The sequence below is a fragment of the Myotis davidii genome, unplaced genomic scaffold (assembly GCF_000327345.1).
Source record: "Myotis davidii unplaced genomic scaffold, ASM32734v1 scaffold1949, whole genome shotgun sequence".
In the NCBI taxonomy this organism is placed as follows: Eukaryota; Metazoa; Chordata; class Mammalia; order Chiroptera; family Vespertilionidae; genus Myotis; species Myotis davidii.
The window spans coordinates 603,740-623,181 of NW_006300366.1; the positions used below are offsets into that span (position 1 = coordinate 603,740).

Here is a 19,442-nt window from a genome sequence, read left to right on the forward strand (position 1 = left end):
TATGTCTAGGTTTAAGTAAGGTCGGGAAAGAAGAGGCAGGGAGAGCAGGGTTGGAGCTGGAAAGGCCATAACTTCACTTTATTTGTATTTCCTCCCACACAAAACAGAAAGAGAGATGATCAGAGAAAGGGCTGAAAATGTGTTCAATCTGCACGTTCTCAGGGCTGTTCCAGGGAGCGCTTGAGGCCGAGTGCCTGTTGGAGTAGCTTCAGATCTAGCACTAATTCCTCATGCCTTGGCCTGAAGTCTTCACAGATTGGTGGCTTGAGCCTTGTAATTAATTCTCCTTTGCCCACCTTGATTGTAAGGCAGGAAAACAGAGTGAAATGCTCCTCTCTGATGGGCAAGGGGAATCACAGCCCACAGATGTAGTGCACCTTCTGTGCTATAGGAGCAGAAGCTGAAGCCGTTTCCGGACATTGCAGGCTTGGCTAGAGACCAATGGTGTATGAGCGGCCTGTGGGATTGTGAATAGCAGAACAGACTGGTGCTGTCACAGCCCACTCATACCACACCTTCTTGGAATTGCTGCATCGCCAGAAACGCACACAGATGGTTTGGCCTTCACGTACTGTAATGGGCTGCTGTAAGAAGAAAGATGGAATTTTAGAGTGCAGCTAATGAGTTATATATGTGGCAATGTATTGAGCGAGGTATGGAGATAAAATGATAAAACATGACTTCCCAACGCTCATGAAGTTTATTTGAGATCTATCAGAATAATCAGAATTGAAAAACCAGACATTAAGCAAATAATCTAAAATGTGATCAGTGTGTGAATATGCACAGGGGGAATGCTAACTTAGTCTAGAAGGTCAGAAAGTTACGACAAGAATGCTCAAGGAAGCCTAGAATATAAGTTAGCTGGGTGAGAAGTAAGCAAATAATTTTACAGGCAAATGAATGAAAACCTGAGGCAGGAAAGAAGATGGTGTTCCAGGAACCAAAAGCCATTCCACTGGACTGAAGCAATGTAAGCAAGGGGACAGTAGCTAGACAGGCAGGCTAAAACCAAATCACACCAAGTCTTACAAGTAATGCTCAGGATTTTGACTGTTACCCTAAGGACAGTGGGAAGGGTTTTACGCAGGAGAGAGATACGTTCAAATCTGAGTTTTTAAAAGGTGATTCTTACTTAAGGTAAAAAATAGAAGAGCAGCTAGAGGAGACGTGGGGAAGCCACGGAGAAGGCCACTGCAGATATCCCAACATCTACAACTGGGATCCAAGCACGTGAGAGCAGTAGGACATGCTCTCCATACCCAATAGCTAAAGTTATTCCGGAACCTATGGAGTTTTAAAGGCGATTCTTACCTTAATGGGAAAGAAGATGGGAAACCATGAGAACATCCCAGGAGAGTGAGTCTCTGGGCGGATACCTATGGGGACAAAATAATGAAAAATTGAGGTTCTCCATAACAGTGCTTTTTGACTAGTTTGAGAAGTTTCTGAATTACTTTGAAACAAGTAATCAAAGATCCCCATTTCTGACTCCTGGGCTCACGTAATTCTAAATGAAACATGTACATGAGCTGCCCAGATAATACACCCCAACGTCCACTGCCCCAAACTCACTCAGAGTGATGTCCTGATAAAGCACAGTTTCAAAGTAGCCTGCAAAGCCATGCAGTACTGTATTCACCTCCACGGGAAACTCCAAGGTACAGTAGCGGTTGTTGTCAATCATAGGATCTGTCCGGGAAAAGTTGTGTGGGTGACAAAGGGCCAGAAGTCCTAGACAACTTGGTAAAGAGCAAGACCAAGGGAAGCTTAGACAAGGCAGACCCAGACAGCAAGGAAAAAAACTAGGAGGGCGAGCCCTTACGCACCCAGTCAGAGGACAGACACACAGGAACCCACCTCTGTTGGGGTGGCTGAAGGTAAAACAGGGCTGGGGCGCAGACAGCTGGTGAAAGTTGTGCAGTCGTACCACATAAGGCATCTCAAACTGGGCCTGACCCGAGAGACAGAGAAGAACTGGAGAAAATAGGTCAGAGATGCCTACTTCCTCAGGGAAAGAAGCTCAAGTCTGAGGACATGGAAAAGAATGAAAACAAACTTTCATTTCGACCACTTTCCCACATCCCCCACTCCTCCTCTATCTCACCATCTTCTGCGGAGGAATAAAATAATTGGTGCCAATATAGAAAAATAAAGAACTAAAGAGAGGAGTCCTCCAGAAGAGAGTGTTTTTTTTTTTACCTCAGGGTCACGGTCCTTTTCCCGACAGGCTCGGACCTCATTGTACAGCTTGGAGGAGGAGATAGGAGCCAGAAAGGAGGTGTACTCCCCAGGGATGCTCACACCGTCATCTGCAATGCAGGAGGGCTACATTAGTTCCGAAGAGATGGAAATGGTATATCTGTACGAACTGAAAGCTCAAACTCACACATCCAAACAGACCCAGACAGCTCAATGTTGTCACATCCCCAGGCCAACCGCTCCCAACTCCTGTCACAGGGGATTCCACTTCCGGGTTCATTTACAGAGTCACACAAGGTTAAAACTGCCCTGGCCAGTTCCACTCAATGATTAGAGCATCGGCCTGCAATCGAATGGTCACAGGTTTGATTCCTGGTCAAGGGCATGTACCTGGGTTGCAGGTTCAATCCCAGGCTCTGATATGGGCATGGCACATGCAGGAGGCAATCAATGCCTCACATCAATGTTATTCTCTCTCTCCCTTCCCCACCCCCTCCCCTCCCTCCCACCCTCTCTTAAAAAACACACACACACACACAAAAAATGGAAAAAATACACTCAGGTGAGAATGAACAAACAACAACAAAACCACCCTGGAAGGAACCTAAGATATTCTAAATGAGTGCTAACTTTTGTGAGGTCACAAAACTCTTTGAGATCTCGATGAAAACTAAGTCAAAGGTATGTATCACAGCAACTCAATAAGTCCACAGACCTCAGATTAAGTGTCTCTGCTCTAGTCTATTCCCTTCATTTTAATTTTAAGTGTTTTTATTGATTTTAGAGAGAAAGGAAGGGAGAGGGAGAGAGAAACATTGATCCCAACTGGGGATCAATCCTGCAACCTGGGTATGTGCCCTGACTGGGAATCAAACCAGCGACCTTTCAATGCACAGGACAACACTCAACCAACTGAGCCACACCAGACAGGGCTACTACCTTCATTTTATAGATGTGAACACTGAGGTTCAGAGAGATTACTTCATTTCCTTAGGGCACTGGCCCAAGTCCAGCCCCTCCTCCCCCTAAACTCTGTAACCTCCTCTTAAGTTGTTGTCTCACCCAATCCTGCCATTCCCCCATCCCCACAGCCTTCCCCGTTGATAAGCCAATCCCCTTACTCAGTACACCCCAGCTTGGAGGCACCTTTTAGGAAGTGCTGGGCTCCATCTAGGCATTCAGGTGACAGTTCATTATCAGCAAAGGAGCCCAGAAGCTCACTGACAATGATGTCTGCTTTCTCTGGAGCCACCCATTCCCGCATGTCCGACGACACTACTGTCACCTGGCTTCCCCATTCTTCAAACTGCCAGTTTTCTAGTCTAAAACAGAGATGATACAAGTAAGGACACTAATAAGAAAAACTGACACTGGGGACAAACTTCCCAGCAAGAGCGTTGCTACTCACGTCACCACAGCATTAGTGTTCTTCTCCACGGCATACAGCTTTATCCGCCGGTCAGCCTGCTTGGCTGCCCGCAGGGAAGCGTTCACCAGGGGACCCCGGCCTGCTCCCAGCACCATCAGCACCCTAAGAAAGGGGTACAAGTTAAGCTGACTCAGCATATAGAGAAGTAGGCACACAAATCTCCGGGACTGTGGGGAGGCTACTCACTGAACATTGGTGTCCTTCTCTTCATCTGGCACTCGGTCTAACAGACATTTATAAATGGCCTGGTGGGAAAGGAGAGAAGACCTCATGTCTATAATCCCATCCTCACCTAAGTCATTCCGGACCTGTGCTTGACCCAATCTTGGACCCACTCTGTACCTGCTGGTATTGAGAGTATTTGATGGGGTCCTTTTCAAATACTTCATATGTCTGAGATTCGAGATTGTCCATCAGGGGCTGATGAATGAGGTGAAATAGGCAAAGTAAGTTAGCCAGTTTCTGGCAAGAATAATGCACCAGATTACTAAAACCTTCCCCCCATTGTTGCCTGAGCTTTGGCAGGATTTTAAAACACCCACTTTCAAGAGACATTCCCCACCCCACCCCTAACCTCCCTCCAGACCTACCTGGAGTGGGGACTGCAGATAGTCTTCATAGCCCTTGGCAAAGAGTTCATAGGCATTGGGGGGAGGGCGGTTCTGGCTTAAGTATTCCAAATACTGGAGGTAGGAGCAGAACTCCTTCTCTGAATGGTGGTTGGTGCCTGTGATGATGAACTGCACCTCCAACTGTGAGAGAAGTCAGACCATCAGATACAGTCCTTACACCAAGATTCTGGGATATTATTATGGCTTATGGCCAGAGTCCTAGCATAAAATGAGTCCCAGCAGTTCTCCAAATACCAACAAAAGCAGCATAATGCTTCAATGAACTTAACTTATAAAGCTTTCCTATACTATATAAGCATCAGCCAGGCTCAAAGAGCCCCATGAATCCTTGCTGTAACTTCTTAAGTGAAACCTTCTGGAAGGTTCTCTTGAGAGCTGGTAACTTTTCAAATGTTTCTAGGGCTTCCAATGCCATTTGCCTTTTTCCTCTCAAAACCCCCAACTTTGCTGAAATCGTTCTCCGGAAACCAGAGAGGAAAGGAGTCAGGCCCACAGGAAAAAGAGTATCACACATATGGGAATAAGGCAAAAGGATTCGCTGGAGAACCTTTAGAACCATTCTACCACCCACCTTGAGCAGCCGGAAGATCAGCCTCTGGTGCATCTTAGAAAGAACAGGAAATCCCTTCTTATTGGTCAGGAAAATGCTGGTGGGAAGAATGGCTGCTTTGATGGGCTCCCCAAGCCAACGATCAATGACATGATTAGATGGGAGGTCAGCTCCAATTTCAAGAGCTACACAGGGAAAAGAAAGACCTGTGAACTACTGCTAGACAAGAAGCCTTTTCTTGCTCTTTTGTGTAAGATCTCTTTACTCCTTAAAAGCAAGGAAGCCTTGCCCGACGGTGTGGCTCAGTGGTTGAGCATCGACCTATGAACCAGGAGGTTATGGTTCGATTCCCAGTTAGGACACATGCCTAAGTTACGGGCTCAATCCCCAGTGTGGGGCATGCAGGAAGGAGGCAGCCGATCGATGATTTTCTATCATTAATGTTTCATCTCTATCTCCCTTGTCTCCAAAATCAATAAAAAATACATTAAAAACAAAAAAAAGGCAAGGCAGCCTTGGCTGGTTGCTCAGTGGTTAGAGCGTCAGCCTTTGGAATGAAGGGTCGTAGGTCCGATACGCTTAGTTGCAGGTTCTCCAGCCCCAATTGGGCGCATGCGGGAGGCATCCAATCAATGTGTCTCTAACGACAATGTTTCTCTCTCTCCCCCACCCACTTCCTCACTCCCTTCTACACTCTCTAAAAATCAATGGAAAAAATATCCTTGGGTGAGAATTTACATAAATAAGTAAAATAAAAGCAAGGCACAATGAGGCACAGAAAAAGAGCAAAACTTCCCAGCAGCCACGTACGTCTACATGAAACTCCTGATTCTTATCCCAGGTCAGAAAAGGGAAACCTATCGTAGGACCTTCATGAACTTACCCACCGCAATCCTCTTGCTATAGTCACATAAGGTCCGGAAATTGTGCCACCTGTCCAGAGTCAAACACAGAAAAATACCGTCAAATATGGTCCACCATACCTGAAGGAGACCATCCTATGGGTTCCATCCTGTACTTCCCTTCACCCTACCCTTTGCCCTGGTACAGCAGCAAAAGGAGACATACCACATCCATGTCTTCTCCTCTCCACTGTACTCCTCCGTGTGTGCAGCTGGTGCATTCTCAATTATATCATCTCTCAGGTCCTCTGGTGCCACCAATGGTACTCGCATCCAGAACTGTACATGAACGAGTACCCTACTTAGAATCTGTTGGGTCTAGAAAGCTTCTCTCAATTCAAAGCCTTTAATCCAGACCTCAAGTTAATCCATTTATATGCTTTCCCCAATTTTGTGATTACATGTACATGTAGCTTGTGTATATTATATCCTTATATAAATACCAGCCTTGTCCTATATTTCAACCATAAGTTTCTGGGAATAATTTTATATTCTTTATCTTTTATCAATCTCTGCTCACCACTTTTAGACAGCGGCAAGTAGTACTGACATTTCTTGCCAAACGTACCCCTTAATGACTGGCTAGGAACAAGAAGGTACGCAGCACACCCAGACTACCATAACATGCAGCAGGAAAGGAGCCCCTCAGCCATACCATGGAGGAGTGGTGGCCAGTGTGGATGTGGTTGGTCAAAATTCTGGCCAGGTTTGTGTTATCTTCCTGATTTAGTGGCAGCAAGAAAGCTGGAAGACCTAAATACGCTCCAAAATTGAGCTCCTGTAACATGGCCTGGAATGGAGATCAAGAGGAAAAGGTTAAGAGTTAGCAACCCAAACAGTTTTAACTGCATTATATCAGAGTTACTGAGTTATGGGGGTAAAAACTGTTTTCCCCATCCAGCTTTGTTACAAACCTGATCTTTAGAAAAATCCAGAGGAGTCAAATAATCTTACCGCCTCGGAGTTCCTGCGGATCTTCTCCACCTTTGAGTCTGGACGAATCCATGGAGAAAGCTTTCCCACAATCAGGGTATTCCAGTCTGCACTCCCCCACCCAGGAGAGACAAAGATTGAGTGAGGTTAGGCACTTTACTCATTCCATTTCTAGTTCTTAACAGGGAATAGAGATGAGAGACAAAGACTTTTTCTATCACGGATAGCCTGATGCAGATTAGGACACAAGGGCTTTTAGCAGGTAAGCAAGGAGAAAAAGAATTATCTCTATCCCGGGGACTAATCAATATAGCTAAGCCGGGAAAGAAGAATGAGGGCTCCGCTAGAGCATAAGTTGTGAACGGCCTCCGGGAATTAAGGGTGATATGGGATGCTCCCTACCCCTTCCTGACAGCAGTAGGTCTGATCGTGTCTGGGGGCCCGGTCGATTCTTAGCAGGTTCCTGAGTGAACTCCCTCTTGAAACGCGGGTGGAAGACAGGCATGCAGAGGAAATCAAACCTACAACCGTGACAGACCCAGCGTCGTCATGTAAAGAGCAGCAGTGCCCGGAGGTCCAAGCAACTGGATTAGGCTATGGATCCTGCACAACCCTTTCGGCTGCCACCATCCCTCAGCGGACTCGGCTCAGCCCACCTCGGGGCACTGTGCCTCACCATCTCCACACACACAGCCATGGAAGAGATGAGTAAGGAGAAAAGATGAGCGTCCACACCACGTGGATTTTCTACTCCTGTCACTGGTTTTCCAGGACTGCCCCATCCAGACCCATCCCAGTACTGCCCAGGCCGCCCCCTTCAAGGTTTGCCTCTTCTCTCCCGAGCCCCTGAACACTTCCTCCCACTTTCAGACACTAATTCCGCTCTTCAGGGCCCTTGGAGGGCTGTACGCCCCTTTTTTGAGTTTTCCAGGCAACTCCTCCGACTTTTGGACTCAGTGACCACACACCCCAGTAAGTCCCTTTTGTTTTTCCTAACACTCCAAGGCCCGAGGCTTCCCTCCCCAAGGTGTAGTACTGGTACCCACCCACCCGCAGCCCATCTCATTCACTCCGACCCCTTCACCCCTGCCTCTCGGGGATGACTAGTCTGCCTCTCTCCGCCCTCGAGTTCGGACCCCGCATTCCGCCCGCGGAGGTCCGGGCCCTCACCCCTGCTTGGCCACAGCCCCCAGTGTGTCAGCTATTTCGGGGACGCAATTCAGGTCCCTGCCGCTGGACACGCGGCTCCCACCGGCAGCTCCAACCGCCATCGCCGCCATCTTTTCCCTCGCCTAGTCCACGCCGGGATTCCTTAATACCAGCAGCCAATCACAAAGCCGGGAGGGGGAAAAGCCCCCGGAAGGCGGGACGAGTCGCCCTAACAACCAGAGCATCTTCCCCGGCTCCAGCGGCCCTTCCGGCCAATCCGCGGGCTGTACAGTGACGTATTGCGTGGCTCCGAAACATTGACCAATCTCAGGGTCTAGTTCGTGACGAGCTTCAGTCTCCCATAATGCCTCAACAATTCGCAGAATGTCGTTAAGAAACTACACGTCCCATGAAACCCTGCAATATAAGCTTGAAGTACCGTCACTGAAGCCAACTCAATTGTCTTAGGGCCAGTGGCGCAATGGATAACGCGTCTGACTACGGATCAGAAGATTCCAGGTTCGACTCCTGGCTGGCTCGGAAAGACAAACAGTTCATTATTGCAACTAAGCGATAATTCCTTATTGCTCTAAAGTCTCATTTCATTTTTTTTTTCTTTATATTAATGTTCCTTCACTATCTTCTCCCTCATTTTCAGGACTTAAATTGATTGAGTTCTGTGGCCATCTTATGTCAGGTTTTTCCGTTACCTTATTCAAAGATGGTTCATGTGTAATTACATCCGAACCTGGGTTAATGGCTGGTGCTCCTAAAATAGGCTTTGTATGGGCCTTAGTGTCTTAATGCAAATAAATTGTGGCAATTCAGTCACTAGATACTCCAAGTGATTCTATATCTCAAACACAAAATGTAAATAAACACCTAAACACACACACGAAGATGGAAAAAAGAAATGCACGGTGAGCAACTACAGTAGAAAGGAGTCATGAACAGCCTGGCAGAGGCCTGAGAGAATCTCTACATTTTCTTTTGTCAATACCTGATAGAGGGATGGAAAAGAAGGAAAAGAATGAAGAAAGGAAAGACATAGGGAGGAGAAAGGGAATACCTGAAAGCAGGGGGCCCAGAGGTGCTGAAGGCCTGGTAGCGGTGATGGAAAGGAGAACACAAAGCCCTAAGCGGGAGGCAAGGACAGAACTTAGGGACCGACAGGCAGAGAGACATGAGAAAGAATTCTAGGGGTGATGCCCAGTGTTCTGTGCTCTCTGTGAGACAAGAAATGAAACCTTTCCGAGAGAATAGGTTATGGGTTTGGAACTGCAGAATTGGACCTCTAGGGGGCGCTGCACAATAGTTGGATGAACAGTGACCCGAACCAGACAAAACTTGGAAATCGCCAAAAGAGAGGTAGTGAATGAAGCCAAGAGACCCAATGAAATCACCGTCGCCCGAGGGGGACAAAGTCCTGGGAAACAAGGGAAGGGTGTGGGTAGGATAAGCAATAAGGACCCCTGGGTGCATATAAGTATCCCAAAAGGATAAAAGTCCAAAAGCCCAAGAACTAAGAAGATACCTATGAAGCCAAAGGGGGTTGGAGATGCTTTTGTTCCATCTTAGTCTTCATTCAGTTCCTGCAGGTATTATTATTATTATTATTATTATTATTATACTTTATTCCTTAGAACAGTTTTAGATTTACAGAAAAATTGAGCAGAAAGTACAGCAAGTTCCCATATGCCACCTTACAGCTTTCTCTACTTTTTTTCTGTTTTGTTACTGATTTTAGAGGGAACGGGAGAGAAATATTGATTTTTTATCCCACTTATTTATGCATTCATTAGTTGATGTTTTTACATGCCCTGAATGGGGACCAAACTCCCAACCTTCGCATATTGGGATAATGCTCTAACAACTGAGCTACCCTGCCACTGAAGCTTTCTCTATTATTAAAATCTTTTTTTTTTAATATATTTTATTGATTTTTCACAGAGAGGAAGGGAGAGAGATAGAGAGTCAGAAACATCAATGAGAGAGAAACATCGACCAGCCGCCTCCTGCACATCTCCTGCTGGGGATGTCCCCGCAACCCAGGTACATGCCCCTGACCGGAATCGAACCCGGGACCTTTCAGTCCGCAGGCCGACGCTCTATCCACTGAGCCAAACCGGTTTCGGCTATTATTAAAATCTTAACATCACTATAGTAAATTTTTTTAAAAATATATTTTATTGAGTTTTTACAGGGAGGAAAAGAGAGAGATAGTCAGAAACATCGATGAGAGAGAAACATCGATCAGCTGCCTCCTGCACACTCCCCACTGGGGATGTGCCCGCAACCAAGTACATGCCCTTGACCGGAATCGAACCTGGGACCCCTCAGTCCAAAGGCCGACGCTCTATCCACTGAGCAAACCGGCTTCGGCACTATAGTACATTTATTACAACTTGTGGACCAATATCGAAAACATTATAAGCAAAAGTATATAGTTTATTCAGGTTTCCTTAGTTTTTACCTAATGTCCTCTTTCTGTTCCATCCCATCCGGGATACAACAGTACATATAGTGGTTATGTTTCCTTAGGTTTCTCTGGGCTGTGACAGATTCTCAGATATTCCTTGTTTTTGATGACTTTGAGGAGTACTGGTCAGATATCCTCCTCTATTGGAATTTGTCTGATGGTTTTATCATGATTAGACTGGGATTATGGATTTAGGGGAGGAAGATCATAGAGACAAAGTGCCATTTTCATCACATCATATCAACAGTACATACTATGGACATAATTTATGACTGTCGATACTGACCTTTATCACTTGACAGAATTACACTCCCCTCTTCCCTCTTCCATCCTCCACTCTTTGGAAGGAAGTCATTATGTGCATCCCACACTTAAGCAGTGGAGAGTTACACTCCCCCTCCTTTAGGGTGGAGTGTCTACAATATTTATGTGGATTCTTCCCGGCAGGTCTTATGAGTAGGTGGTCATCCACAGGAAGTGGGTGAGTGCTCCGCTGACATTTTCGGAAGTATTAAAGAGTTGTTGAGGACGCTTGCTTGTTCTCTGCCCCAGCTGTGACCAACCAAACTGCGTTCACAGAAGACTTAGTAAATGCTGTTTCTTCTTTAGAAGCTAATTATCTGGGTTGTGGACCATCTGTGCTCCTGGCATCTTCCTCTTCATGTCAAGCTGGCTGCTCTGTTGGTTGTTAACTAACCCATCCATGGGTGAGAGAGAGAGAGAGAGGAAAATCTATAAAACAATAATGTCAGCTTTGCCATCAGTTAAAATAATTTTCTAAAGGATTTGTGTAAAAAGAGCCTAGAATTTATGACTATCCTTTAAAGTAAGTTTAGATGGGCTGAATTTCATTTGTCTGTTATGTCTTTGCTTTTTCATTCAAAATGGCCTCAGCTATATGGCAAGCATAATGCTGAACAATTCCCAGTAATTCCATACCACACTGCTCTTCACCTTTCTTACAGCAGTTTCTTGTGTCTTAAAAACAAAAACAAAAACAGCATGTACTGTGGGTCTGCCTGTAATGGCAGGAAAGGACTGAAGAAGAAATAGAGAACCTTGTAATGGATTCTTCCAAGGGATAATGTCAAAGCTGGTGAAGTCTACCTATGCTCTGCTGTGTCTGCTCTGCCCTGCATGCTGAACTCTTGTGCCCAGAAGCATGGGAATCACTGTTCTATTCCTACACTGGATGTAGGCCTCGGCTGGGATGAAGACAGAGAAATGATAGAACAAAAGGGCAAATACCCTGGGTGAGAAATAATGTTACTTCCTCCATCAAGAGCCAGTGACCAACAGGCCAGAGCACTGGAAACTGTCCTGTAAGGGAAGGAGTACCCACTCCCAGACCATCTCCCAATGGGCCTGCCACATTCCTCACCTTCAAGCTGTTCTACCTGAGCTTGTTTTCATGTAAACATCCCCAGCCCATTGTAAACCCTCCTTTCATCTTCTCTTGTGCTGCCCTCCTCCCTCAGCACTTACCTCCCTCCCCAGGACCACCTTCACTGACCTCTGTGCCTGCCCAGCCAGCTAAATTCTTCCACATCAAAATAATGGCCCATTTGACCCTCCTACTGCTTCAGATTGCTGCTTCATAATCAAGGCTGTCCTCCAGCCACAAAAGTGGCAGAGTTACTGAGGCAAAATAATCCGTGCTGATTTGCATTCTCTCCCTTGTCATCTTCTATTATATGGCATTTATCTGTCAAATAGAAAGTGGAAACTGTTCTAGAACAGAAAAAGATGGAAAACTACACAATTTGTTTATGAAGCCAGAATATCCCTAATATAAAAACCTGTCAGCCCTAGCTGGTTTGGTTCAGTGGATAGAGCATCGGCCTGTGGACTGAAGGGTCCCAGGTTCCATTCAGGTCAAGGGCACGTGCCAGGGTTGTGGGTTCGATCCCCAGTAGGGGGCGTGCAGAAGGCAGCCAATTGATGATTCTCTCTCACCATTGATGTTTCTATCTCTCCCTCCCTATCTGAAATCAATAAAATAATTAATTAATTAATTTAAAAAAATATATCAGAAATAGTACCCCCCACACACAAATCTATAGATCAGTCTCACTTATGAATATAAATGCAAAATCCTAAAATATTTAAGATTAACATATAAAATTCAACAGTATATTAAAATATAATTATATACAACAACCAATTAGGGTTTATTCTAGGAATTAATACAAGGTTAGGTATTAGAAAATTTATTTATGCAATACATCAAAAATAAACCAAAAATTTTTGCTAATTTAAAAAAATATATTTTTTGTTGATTTCAAAGAGGAAAGGGAGAGGGAGAGAATCACTGATTGGCTGATTCCTGCACACCCCCTACTGGGGATCGAGCCCACAACCCATGCATGTTCCCTTGACCAGAATCAAAACCAGGACCCTTCAGTCCACAGGCTGATGCTCTGTCCACTGAGCCAAACCAGCTAGGGCCAAGCTGATCATTTTTAATAGCCATCAAATAGAAGATGGCAAGTTAATTCCATTTTCTATAAACATTCTTAATATTCTTCATATATAAATACATGTATGTTTATATATGAAGTCAACAATTTATGTAAAGATAAAATAAAACAAGACTATCTAGTCTCACCACTGTATTTAATATTCTGAAAAATTCAATACAATGACACTCTGTCCATTGAGTCAATACATTGAGCCTTCAGTCTTTGCTCAGCCACTTCGCCCCTATGTATGCAAATTAACCACCATCTTTGTTGGGTTAATTTGCATACTCTCCTGATTGGCTGGTGAGCATAGTGGAGGGACGGTTAATTATCATGTTTGTCTATTATTAGGTAAGATAGTTATTTTAATTCTGTATGGTGGGTTTCTCTCTCTGTTTCTTTTTCTCAGCAATCCCTTTAGCATTTCTTGTAATGGTGGCTTGGTGGTGATGAACTCCTTTAGCCTCTCTGGGGAGCTCTTTATTTGACCGTCTATTTTGAATGATAGCTTTGCTGGATATAGTAATCTTGGTCTCAGATCGTTGCTTTCAATGGAAAGCACTCATGTACCTCGAGTACTTCATGCCATTCCTTTCTGGCCTGTAGGGTTTCTGATGAGAAATCAGGTGTCAGCCTTATGGGGACTCCTTTGTAGGTAACAGTTTTCTTTTCTCTTGCTGCCTTTAAGATTCTCTCTGTCTTTAATTTTTGGCATTTTAATTATGATGTGTCTGGGCATGGGTCTGTTTGGGTTCTTCTTGTTTGGGATTCTCTGAACCTCCTGAACTTGTGTGACTTTTTCCTTTACCAGGTTAGGGAAGTTTTCTACCATTATTTCTTCAAACAACTTCTCTATTCCTTTCTTCCTTTATGCCTCTTCTGGCACACCTGCTATTCTAATATTGTTATGTTTCACATTGTCCCACAGCTCCCTTAAGTTGTCCTCCTGTTTCTTTTATTTTTTTAAATATATTTTTTATTTTTTACAGAGAAAAAGGAAGAGAGACAAAGAGTCAGAAACATTGATGAGAGAGAAACAGCGATTAGCTGCCTCCTGCATGCCCCCCCACTGGGGATGTGCCTGCAACCAAGGTACATGCCCTTGATTGGAATCGAACCTGGGACCCTTCAATCCGCAGGCTGACCCTCTATCCACTGAGCCAAACCGGTTAGGGCTGTCCTCCTGTTTCTTAATTGTTTTTTCATTTTGGTTCTCTAATTCAGTGATATTTTCAACTCTGTCTTCTAATTCACTGACTCAATCCTCAGCTTCCCCTAATCAGCTTTGGGCTTAGGTCCCAGGGTTCTCAGTGGCACCCCTCCCCCTGGGCTGAGATATCTCTTCAGGACTTCAGTTGCCGTCTGTGGGTGCCCGGCCAGCCCTTTTGCATCTCTGCCCCTCTTACCAGTCTCTATGCGGTCTCCACCTTTGGTCATTGGGTATCAGGGTTCTTTCTTGTGAGTTTTCCGTTGATTATTCAGGAAGCCTTTGTATTTCAGTTGTAATTCCAGCTTGTTCTGGGAGCATGTCCATGCAGCATCCTCCTACTCTACTGCCATTTTGAATCCTCCCCAACGCAGGAATTTGATGGGGTCAACACACCTGCTGAGTCAACTGACTCCAGAGACTTTGATCTTAACCTTAGACATATCATCTATAATTTCCCTTTTAGAAAACTACCGTGGACAATCTTCACAAACGAGGACAAAGATTAATTAAGGGAAATGCTTAGTGTAGCATTTTTTGTTATTACAAAAAATGTAAAACAAGTCGAATATTCTACAGGGATATAATTAAATAAATCATCCATGCAATTAAATCTTAAGCAGCCAGTAAAATCAATGTCAGAGAAAATTTAATAACATGGAGAAATGCTCGTGATATGCCGTTAAGTGATGCAGATTACAAATTGTACATACGGAATGACCTCAGTATGTGGGAAAAATCTGTATTTTCCAAATTTTTATAATCATGTTTATATTATATGGGGAAAACATTTTTTAAATGTGTACAAAATCTGTGATTTCTGCATGGTCTTGCTGCTTAGTTACATCCTTTTTTTTTTTTTTAAGGATATATGGTTTCCTTTATCTTTTTTTTTTAAGGTTTTTAAAATTGATTTTTTTTCTTTTTTAATCCTCTCCCGAGGATGTTTTTCCATTGATTTTTAGAGAGACTGGAAGGGAGGGGGAGAGACAGAGAAAGATATCATGCCCTTGTGCCCTTGACCGGAATCCAACCCAGAACCCTTCAGCCTGCAGGAAGATGCTCTATCCATTGAGCCAAACTGGGTAGGGCTTAACATTGCTTTTTAGAGAGAGACGAAGGGAGAGAAAGAGAGAGAAACATCAATTGGCTGCCTCTCATAAACACCCGAACAGGTGATAGAGACCAAATCCTGGGCATGTGCCCTGACCAGGAATGGAACCAGCAACCTTTCAGTGCATGGTACGATGCCCAACCAACTTAGCCACACCAGCCAGGGGTCAGTTTTATTTTTTTTAATATATTTTATTGATTTTTTACAGAGAGGAAGGGAGAGGGACAGAGAGTTAGAAACATCGATGAGAGAGAAACATCGATCAGCAGCCTCCTACACACCCCCTACTGAGGATGTGCCTGCAACCAAGGCACATGCCCCTGACTGGAATTGAACCCGGGACCCCTGAGTCCACAGGCCGGCGCTCCATCCATTGAGCCAAACCAGCTAGGGAAGTTTTAATTTTTAATATGAGAATTATCACAGATAAAACTTACGTAAACAAAAGCTCTTTGGAGTCCTTAATAATCATTGCGAGTAAAAGAGTCCTGAGTCTAAAAAGGTTGAGAACACCTGCTTTACTACGAGCTTCCCTCCTGAGCTTCCGCTGTTGTACGTAGGATCAGACATACCTCCCCATCTTGTGATGATAACTCAAGCCCAGCCACGAGCATGACAAGTACCTTGAGTGAGTTGTTACAAAGTGTTGTGTGGACTTAAATGATAGGTGAGACCTTTTCTAGCTGGAATGATAATGGGGAAGCAGAACTTGAGGTGGACCTCAGAAATAATAGGACTTTAAAAATATATATATATTTTTATTGATTTCAGATAGGAAGGGAGAGGGAGTGATAGAAACATCAATGATGAGAGAGAATCATTGATTGGCTGCCTCCTCCACGTCTCCTACTGGGGATCAAGACCGCAACCAGGCACGTGCCCTTGACCGGAATCAAATCTGGGATACTTCAGTCCTCAGGCCTGTGTTCTATCCACTGAGCCAAACCGGCCAGGGCATAATAGGACTTTATGAGCAGAAGAGTTCTTGTCAAGTGGATAAAATCTTAACAAGAACAATAAAGCATGAAAAGGTGAGTTAATCCATGGGGGCAGTGGCAGAAGAAAGATGCCCATTGGCCACATTGGCTGGTCTCACTGGTGGCAGGACATTGGTGAGGTCATCTGGCTCAGGGCCTGATCCCAGCTCAAATGTCTCCAATTCCCTGCACTACTCACCACAGACCAATATTTATGTTGTATTACCAATGTACATGGAGGATAGCAGTTTCCAGTGGCAGGGACTGTTATCTGATGTGTGGGGCATATCCTTCCCAGAGTCAGGGATAATGAAATCAGTTAATATGATGTTGCTTGGAGGGAAGTATGCTTAGACCCAGGGCATCAGAGGGTCTCAGGACAGCAGGTTCTGCAGCCAGACTGCTTGTCATGCCAGGGCTCTTCAACGTAAAAGATTTGTGATGTTGCACAGGTTACCTCATCTTTCCACACCTTATTTCGTTTCTGTATCTGTAACATGGAGATGATAATAGTACTTACTTCAGAAGTTTGCTGTGATAATTAAATTACTTATTACATGCAATGTGCTTACAAATCTGTCTGGTACCTAATAAGGTTTAAAATCTCTTGTCTTATGGAGAAAGTTTGCAACCAGACCTGTTCCAGACCAGTGTAGCCCTTCTCTCCAGTGACCTAACTTATATCCCCAATTCAGTTTCTTTCAAATAGGTTTAGGGCTGGATGAAAACTGGAATACCTGTGAAAGGGTTAGTTTTATGCTTGTCAACGTGGCTAGCTTATAATACCTAGTTATTTAATCAAACATGAATGCAGTGAAGATGTTCTATAGATGTGGTTAACATCTACAATCAATTGACTTCAGGTAGAGTACACTTGATAATCTGGGTGGGTCTCATCCAATCAGTTGAAGGCTTAAGAACAAAACCTGTGGTTTCCCAGAGTAGAAATTCTGCCTAGAGACGGCAGCAGCACTTGTGAGTTTCCAGCTTATGGTCTGCCCTACAAATCTTTGACTTGCCAGCTCCATAATCACATGTGCCAATTCCTCAAATAAATTTCATTATAATAGACTAGAGGCCTGGTGCACAAAATTCGTGCACTTGGTAGGGTCCCTAGGCCTTGCCATTGATCAGGGCCCATCTGTGAGGCAAGCGGCGGGGTGATGTCGGGGGGGGGGGTTGGCCTGCTGGCATCCGCCTTGGCTGGCCTGGGGCCTGCGGGCTGGGGGCAGCTCCTATGTTGAACGTTTCTCCCCTCGTGGTCAGTGTGTGTCATAGCGACCAGTTGTAGTTGTACAGGCCTAAGCTGCAGTCAGACATCCTTAGTGCTGCTGAGGAGGCGGGAGAGGCTCCCACCACCACCACTGTGCTGGCAGCCATCAGCCTGGCTTGTGCCTGAGCAAAGCTCCCCGTGTGGGAGCGCACTGACCACCAGGGGGCATCTCTTGCATTGAGCATCTGCCCCCTGGTGGTCAGTGTGTGTCATAGTGACCAGTCATTCCCCAGTCATTCTGCTATTAGGGTCAATTTGCCTATTACCCTTTTGTTATATAGGATTCTGTTTCTCTGGAGAAGTCTGATCTTGGCTCTTTAGGTAACTCTTTTCTAAACTTTGGGCTGGTCATTTAGATTTTTAAAAATATGTTTTTATTTATTTCAGAGAGGAAGGGAGAGGGAGAGAGAAATATATATATATAAATGATGAGAGAGAATCATTGATCGGCTGCCTCCTGCACACCCCTTATTGGGATTGATCCTGCAACCCTGGGCATGTGCCTTTGCCCCGCGTGGAACCCAGGACCCTTCAGTCCACAGGTGGACATGCTATCCACTGAGCCAAACCAGCTAGGGCTAGTCACTTACTTTTAGTTACATGTTCTTTTTTCAGCCAGGCTTAGTACATGTAAGTCTCTCTAAATTTCAGATATACTTTTCTGAGACCAGGACTTACTTAGCCACTTTGGCCACTCGAATATAAAGCATCTTTTAGGGTAAATTATTTCTGTAGATTTTTATGTCATCCATCATGAGTTGACTCCTATATTTTCATTGTCTCAAGGTAGAGGAAGTTCCGCTAGTTCCTTTAACAAAACCTAGCTCAGGTCCTTCAAGGTGAAGTAATGTGAAGACTCTTCATGGGGTGAGGGGTCCCACAGGGAGGCAGAGCCACAGAGAGTCCCATCCTTGGGGAGCATCAGGCCGGTCTCTGGAGGATGGTGGGTTTCCTATTTGTGGTGGCCAAGGAAGAATGCAGGGTTACTCCTCAGGAGGTCACTGATATTCACCCTTCATTGAAAACCTTGAGGGACAGATTTTGTTCCTCTGGGAGCCCAAGTTTCCTTTCAGAGAGTGATCACATTCCAAGTTCTGGAGGTGATTTACTTTGCCTCTCATTATGGAGGAAGAATCAACAAGACTTGATTCTTGATCAGATGTGGTAAAGACTAGTGAAGAGAGACGAGACTGTGAAAAAAGTGAAGGAAAGGCAGTAAATGTAAACCTTTTCTGAAAAGTATGATGAGGAGAGAGAAGGCAACTGAGGTCCAGATGCCAGCCCTCAGTAATTACTGTCCCACTGTTGCCCTCCAAGTCTTCACTTCATCTATTCTGCAATAGGCGGCAGCACATGTAAGGGGCACCTCCTGCAAACATCCATCTCCAGCCCTAACTGGTTTGGCTCAGTGGATAGAGCGTCGGCCTGCGGACTGAAGGGTCCCAGGTTCGATTCCAGTCAAGGGCATGTACCTTGGTTGTGGGCACATCCCCAGTAGGGGGTGTGCAGGAGGCAGCTGATCGATGTTTCTCTCTCATCAATGTTTCTAACTCTCTATCCCTCTCCCTTCCTCTCTGTAAAAAATCAATAAAAATATATTCTTTTAAAAAAACAAAACGTCCATCTCCAGTCAGTGTGAAGAATGAAAAAACTCAGACAAACTGCTGCAGTGCTGCTCCCTTCAGGTGGCACTGCACACACCTGTGTCCCTTCCCCTCACCATGGAACCGTTGTGAAAGTTTTTCTTTTTCTACCAAACCACATTCATAAGCTCATTAATTTAATTCTTTTTTTTCTCATGACATAACTAGAATTAACATACTGATCCTTATTATTTGAAATACCAAAACCTAGTATGGTTCCAGATGAATCCCTAATTAAATGAGGAAATGATGAATGACATAATACATATCAGGAAGAACTATTTTGAGGTTGTTTTGTAGTTGTTGTTTTTAGAGAGAAACATCAACTTGTTGTTTTACTTATTTATGCATTCGTTGGTTGTTTCTTGTATGTGCCCAGCCCAGATATCGAACCCATGACCTTGGTATATTGGGACAACGTTCTAACCAACTGAGCTACCCAGCCAGGACCACATTTTGAGATTTTTGATGTTCATTTTTCAGATGGTAC

At 44.7% G+C, this 19,442-nt stretch overlaps 1 protein-coding gene and 1 non-coding gene across 2 annotated transcripts; one reads left to right on the forward strand and one right to left on the reverse strand.

The window, feature by feature from the left end:
* Positions 1 to 36: 36 nt before the first annotated feature.
* Positions 37 to 8,149, reverse strand: PRMT5 (protein arginine methyltransferase 5). Its single transcript, XM_006776773.1, has 17 exons — positions 7,819 to 8,149; positions 7,051 to 7,169; positions 6,670 to 6,755; positions 6,371 to 6,505; positions 5,882 to 5,994; positions 5,697 to 5,746; positions 4,835 to 4,998; positions 4,222 to 4,383; positions 3,974 to 4,051; positions 3,818 to 3,876; positions 3,611 to 3,733; positions 3,349 to 3,524; positions 2,203 to 2,312; positions 1,861 to 1,954; positions 1,576 to 1,692; positions 1,315 to 1,379; positions 37 to 584 (listed from the first exon to the last, which is right to left on the reverse strand). Exons 1-17 carry the CDS (start codon positions 7,926 to 7,928, stop codon positions 432 to 434), a joined length of 1,914 nt encoding a protein of 637 aa, XP_006776836.1. The 5' UTR covers positions 7,929 to 8,149; the 3' UTR covers positions 37 to 431.
* A 115-nt stretch (positions 8,150 to 8,264) lies between these two features.
* Positions 8,265 to 8,337, forward strand: TRNAR-ACG. Its single transcript has one exon. It is a non-coding gene; the product is annotated as a tRNA-Arg (tRNA).
* The last annotated feature ends 11,105 nt before the right edge of the window (positions 8,338 to 19,442 follow it).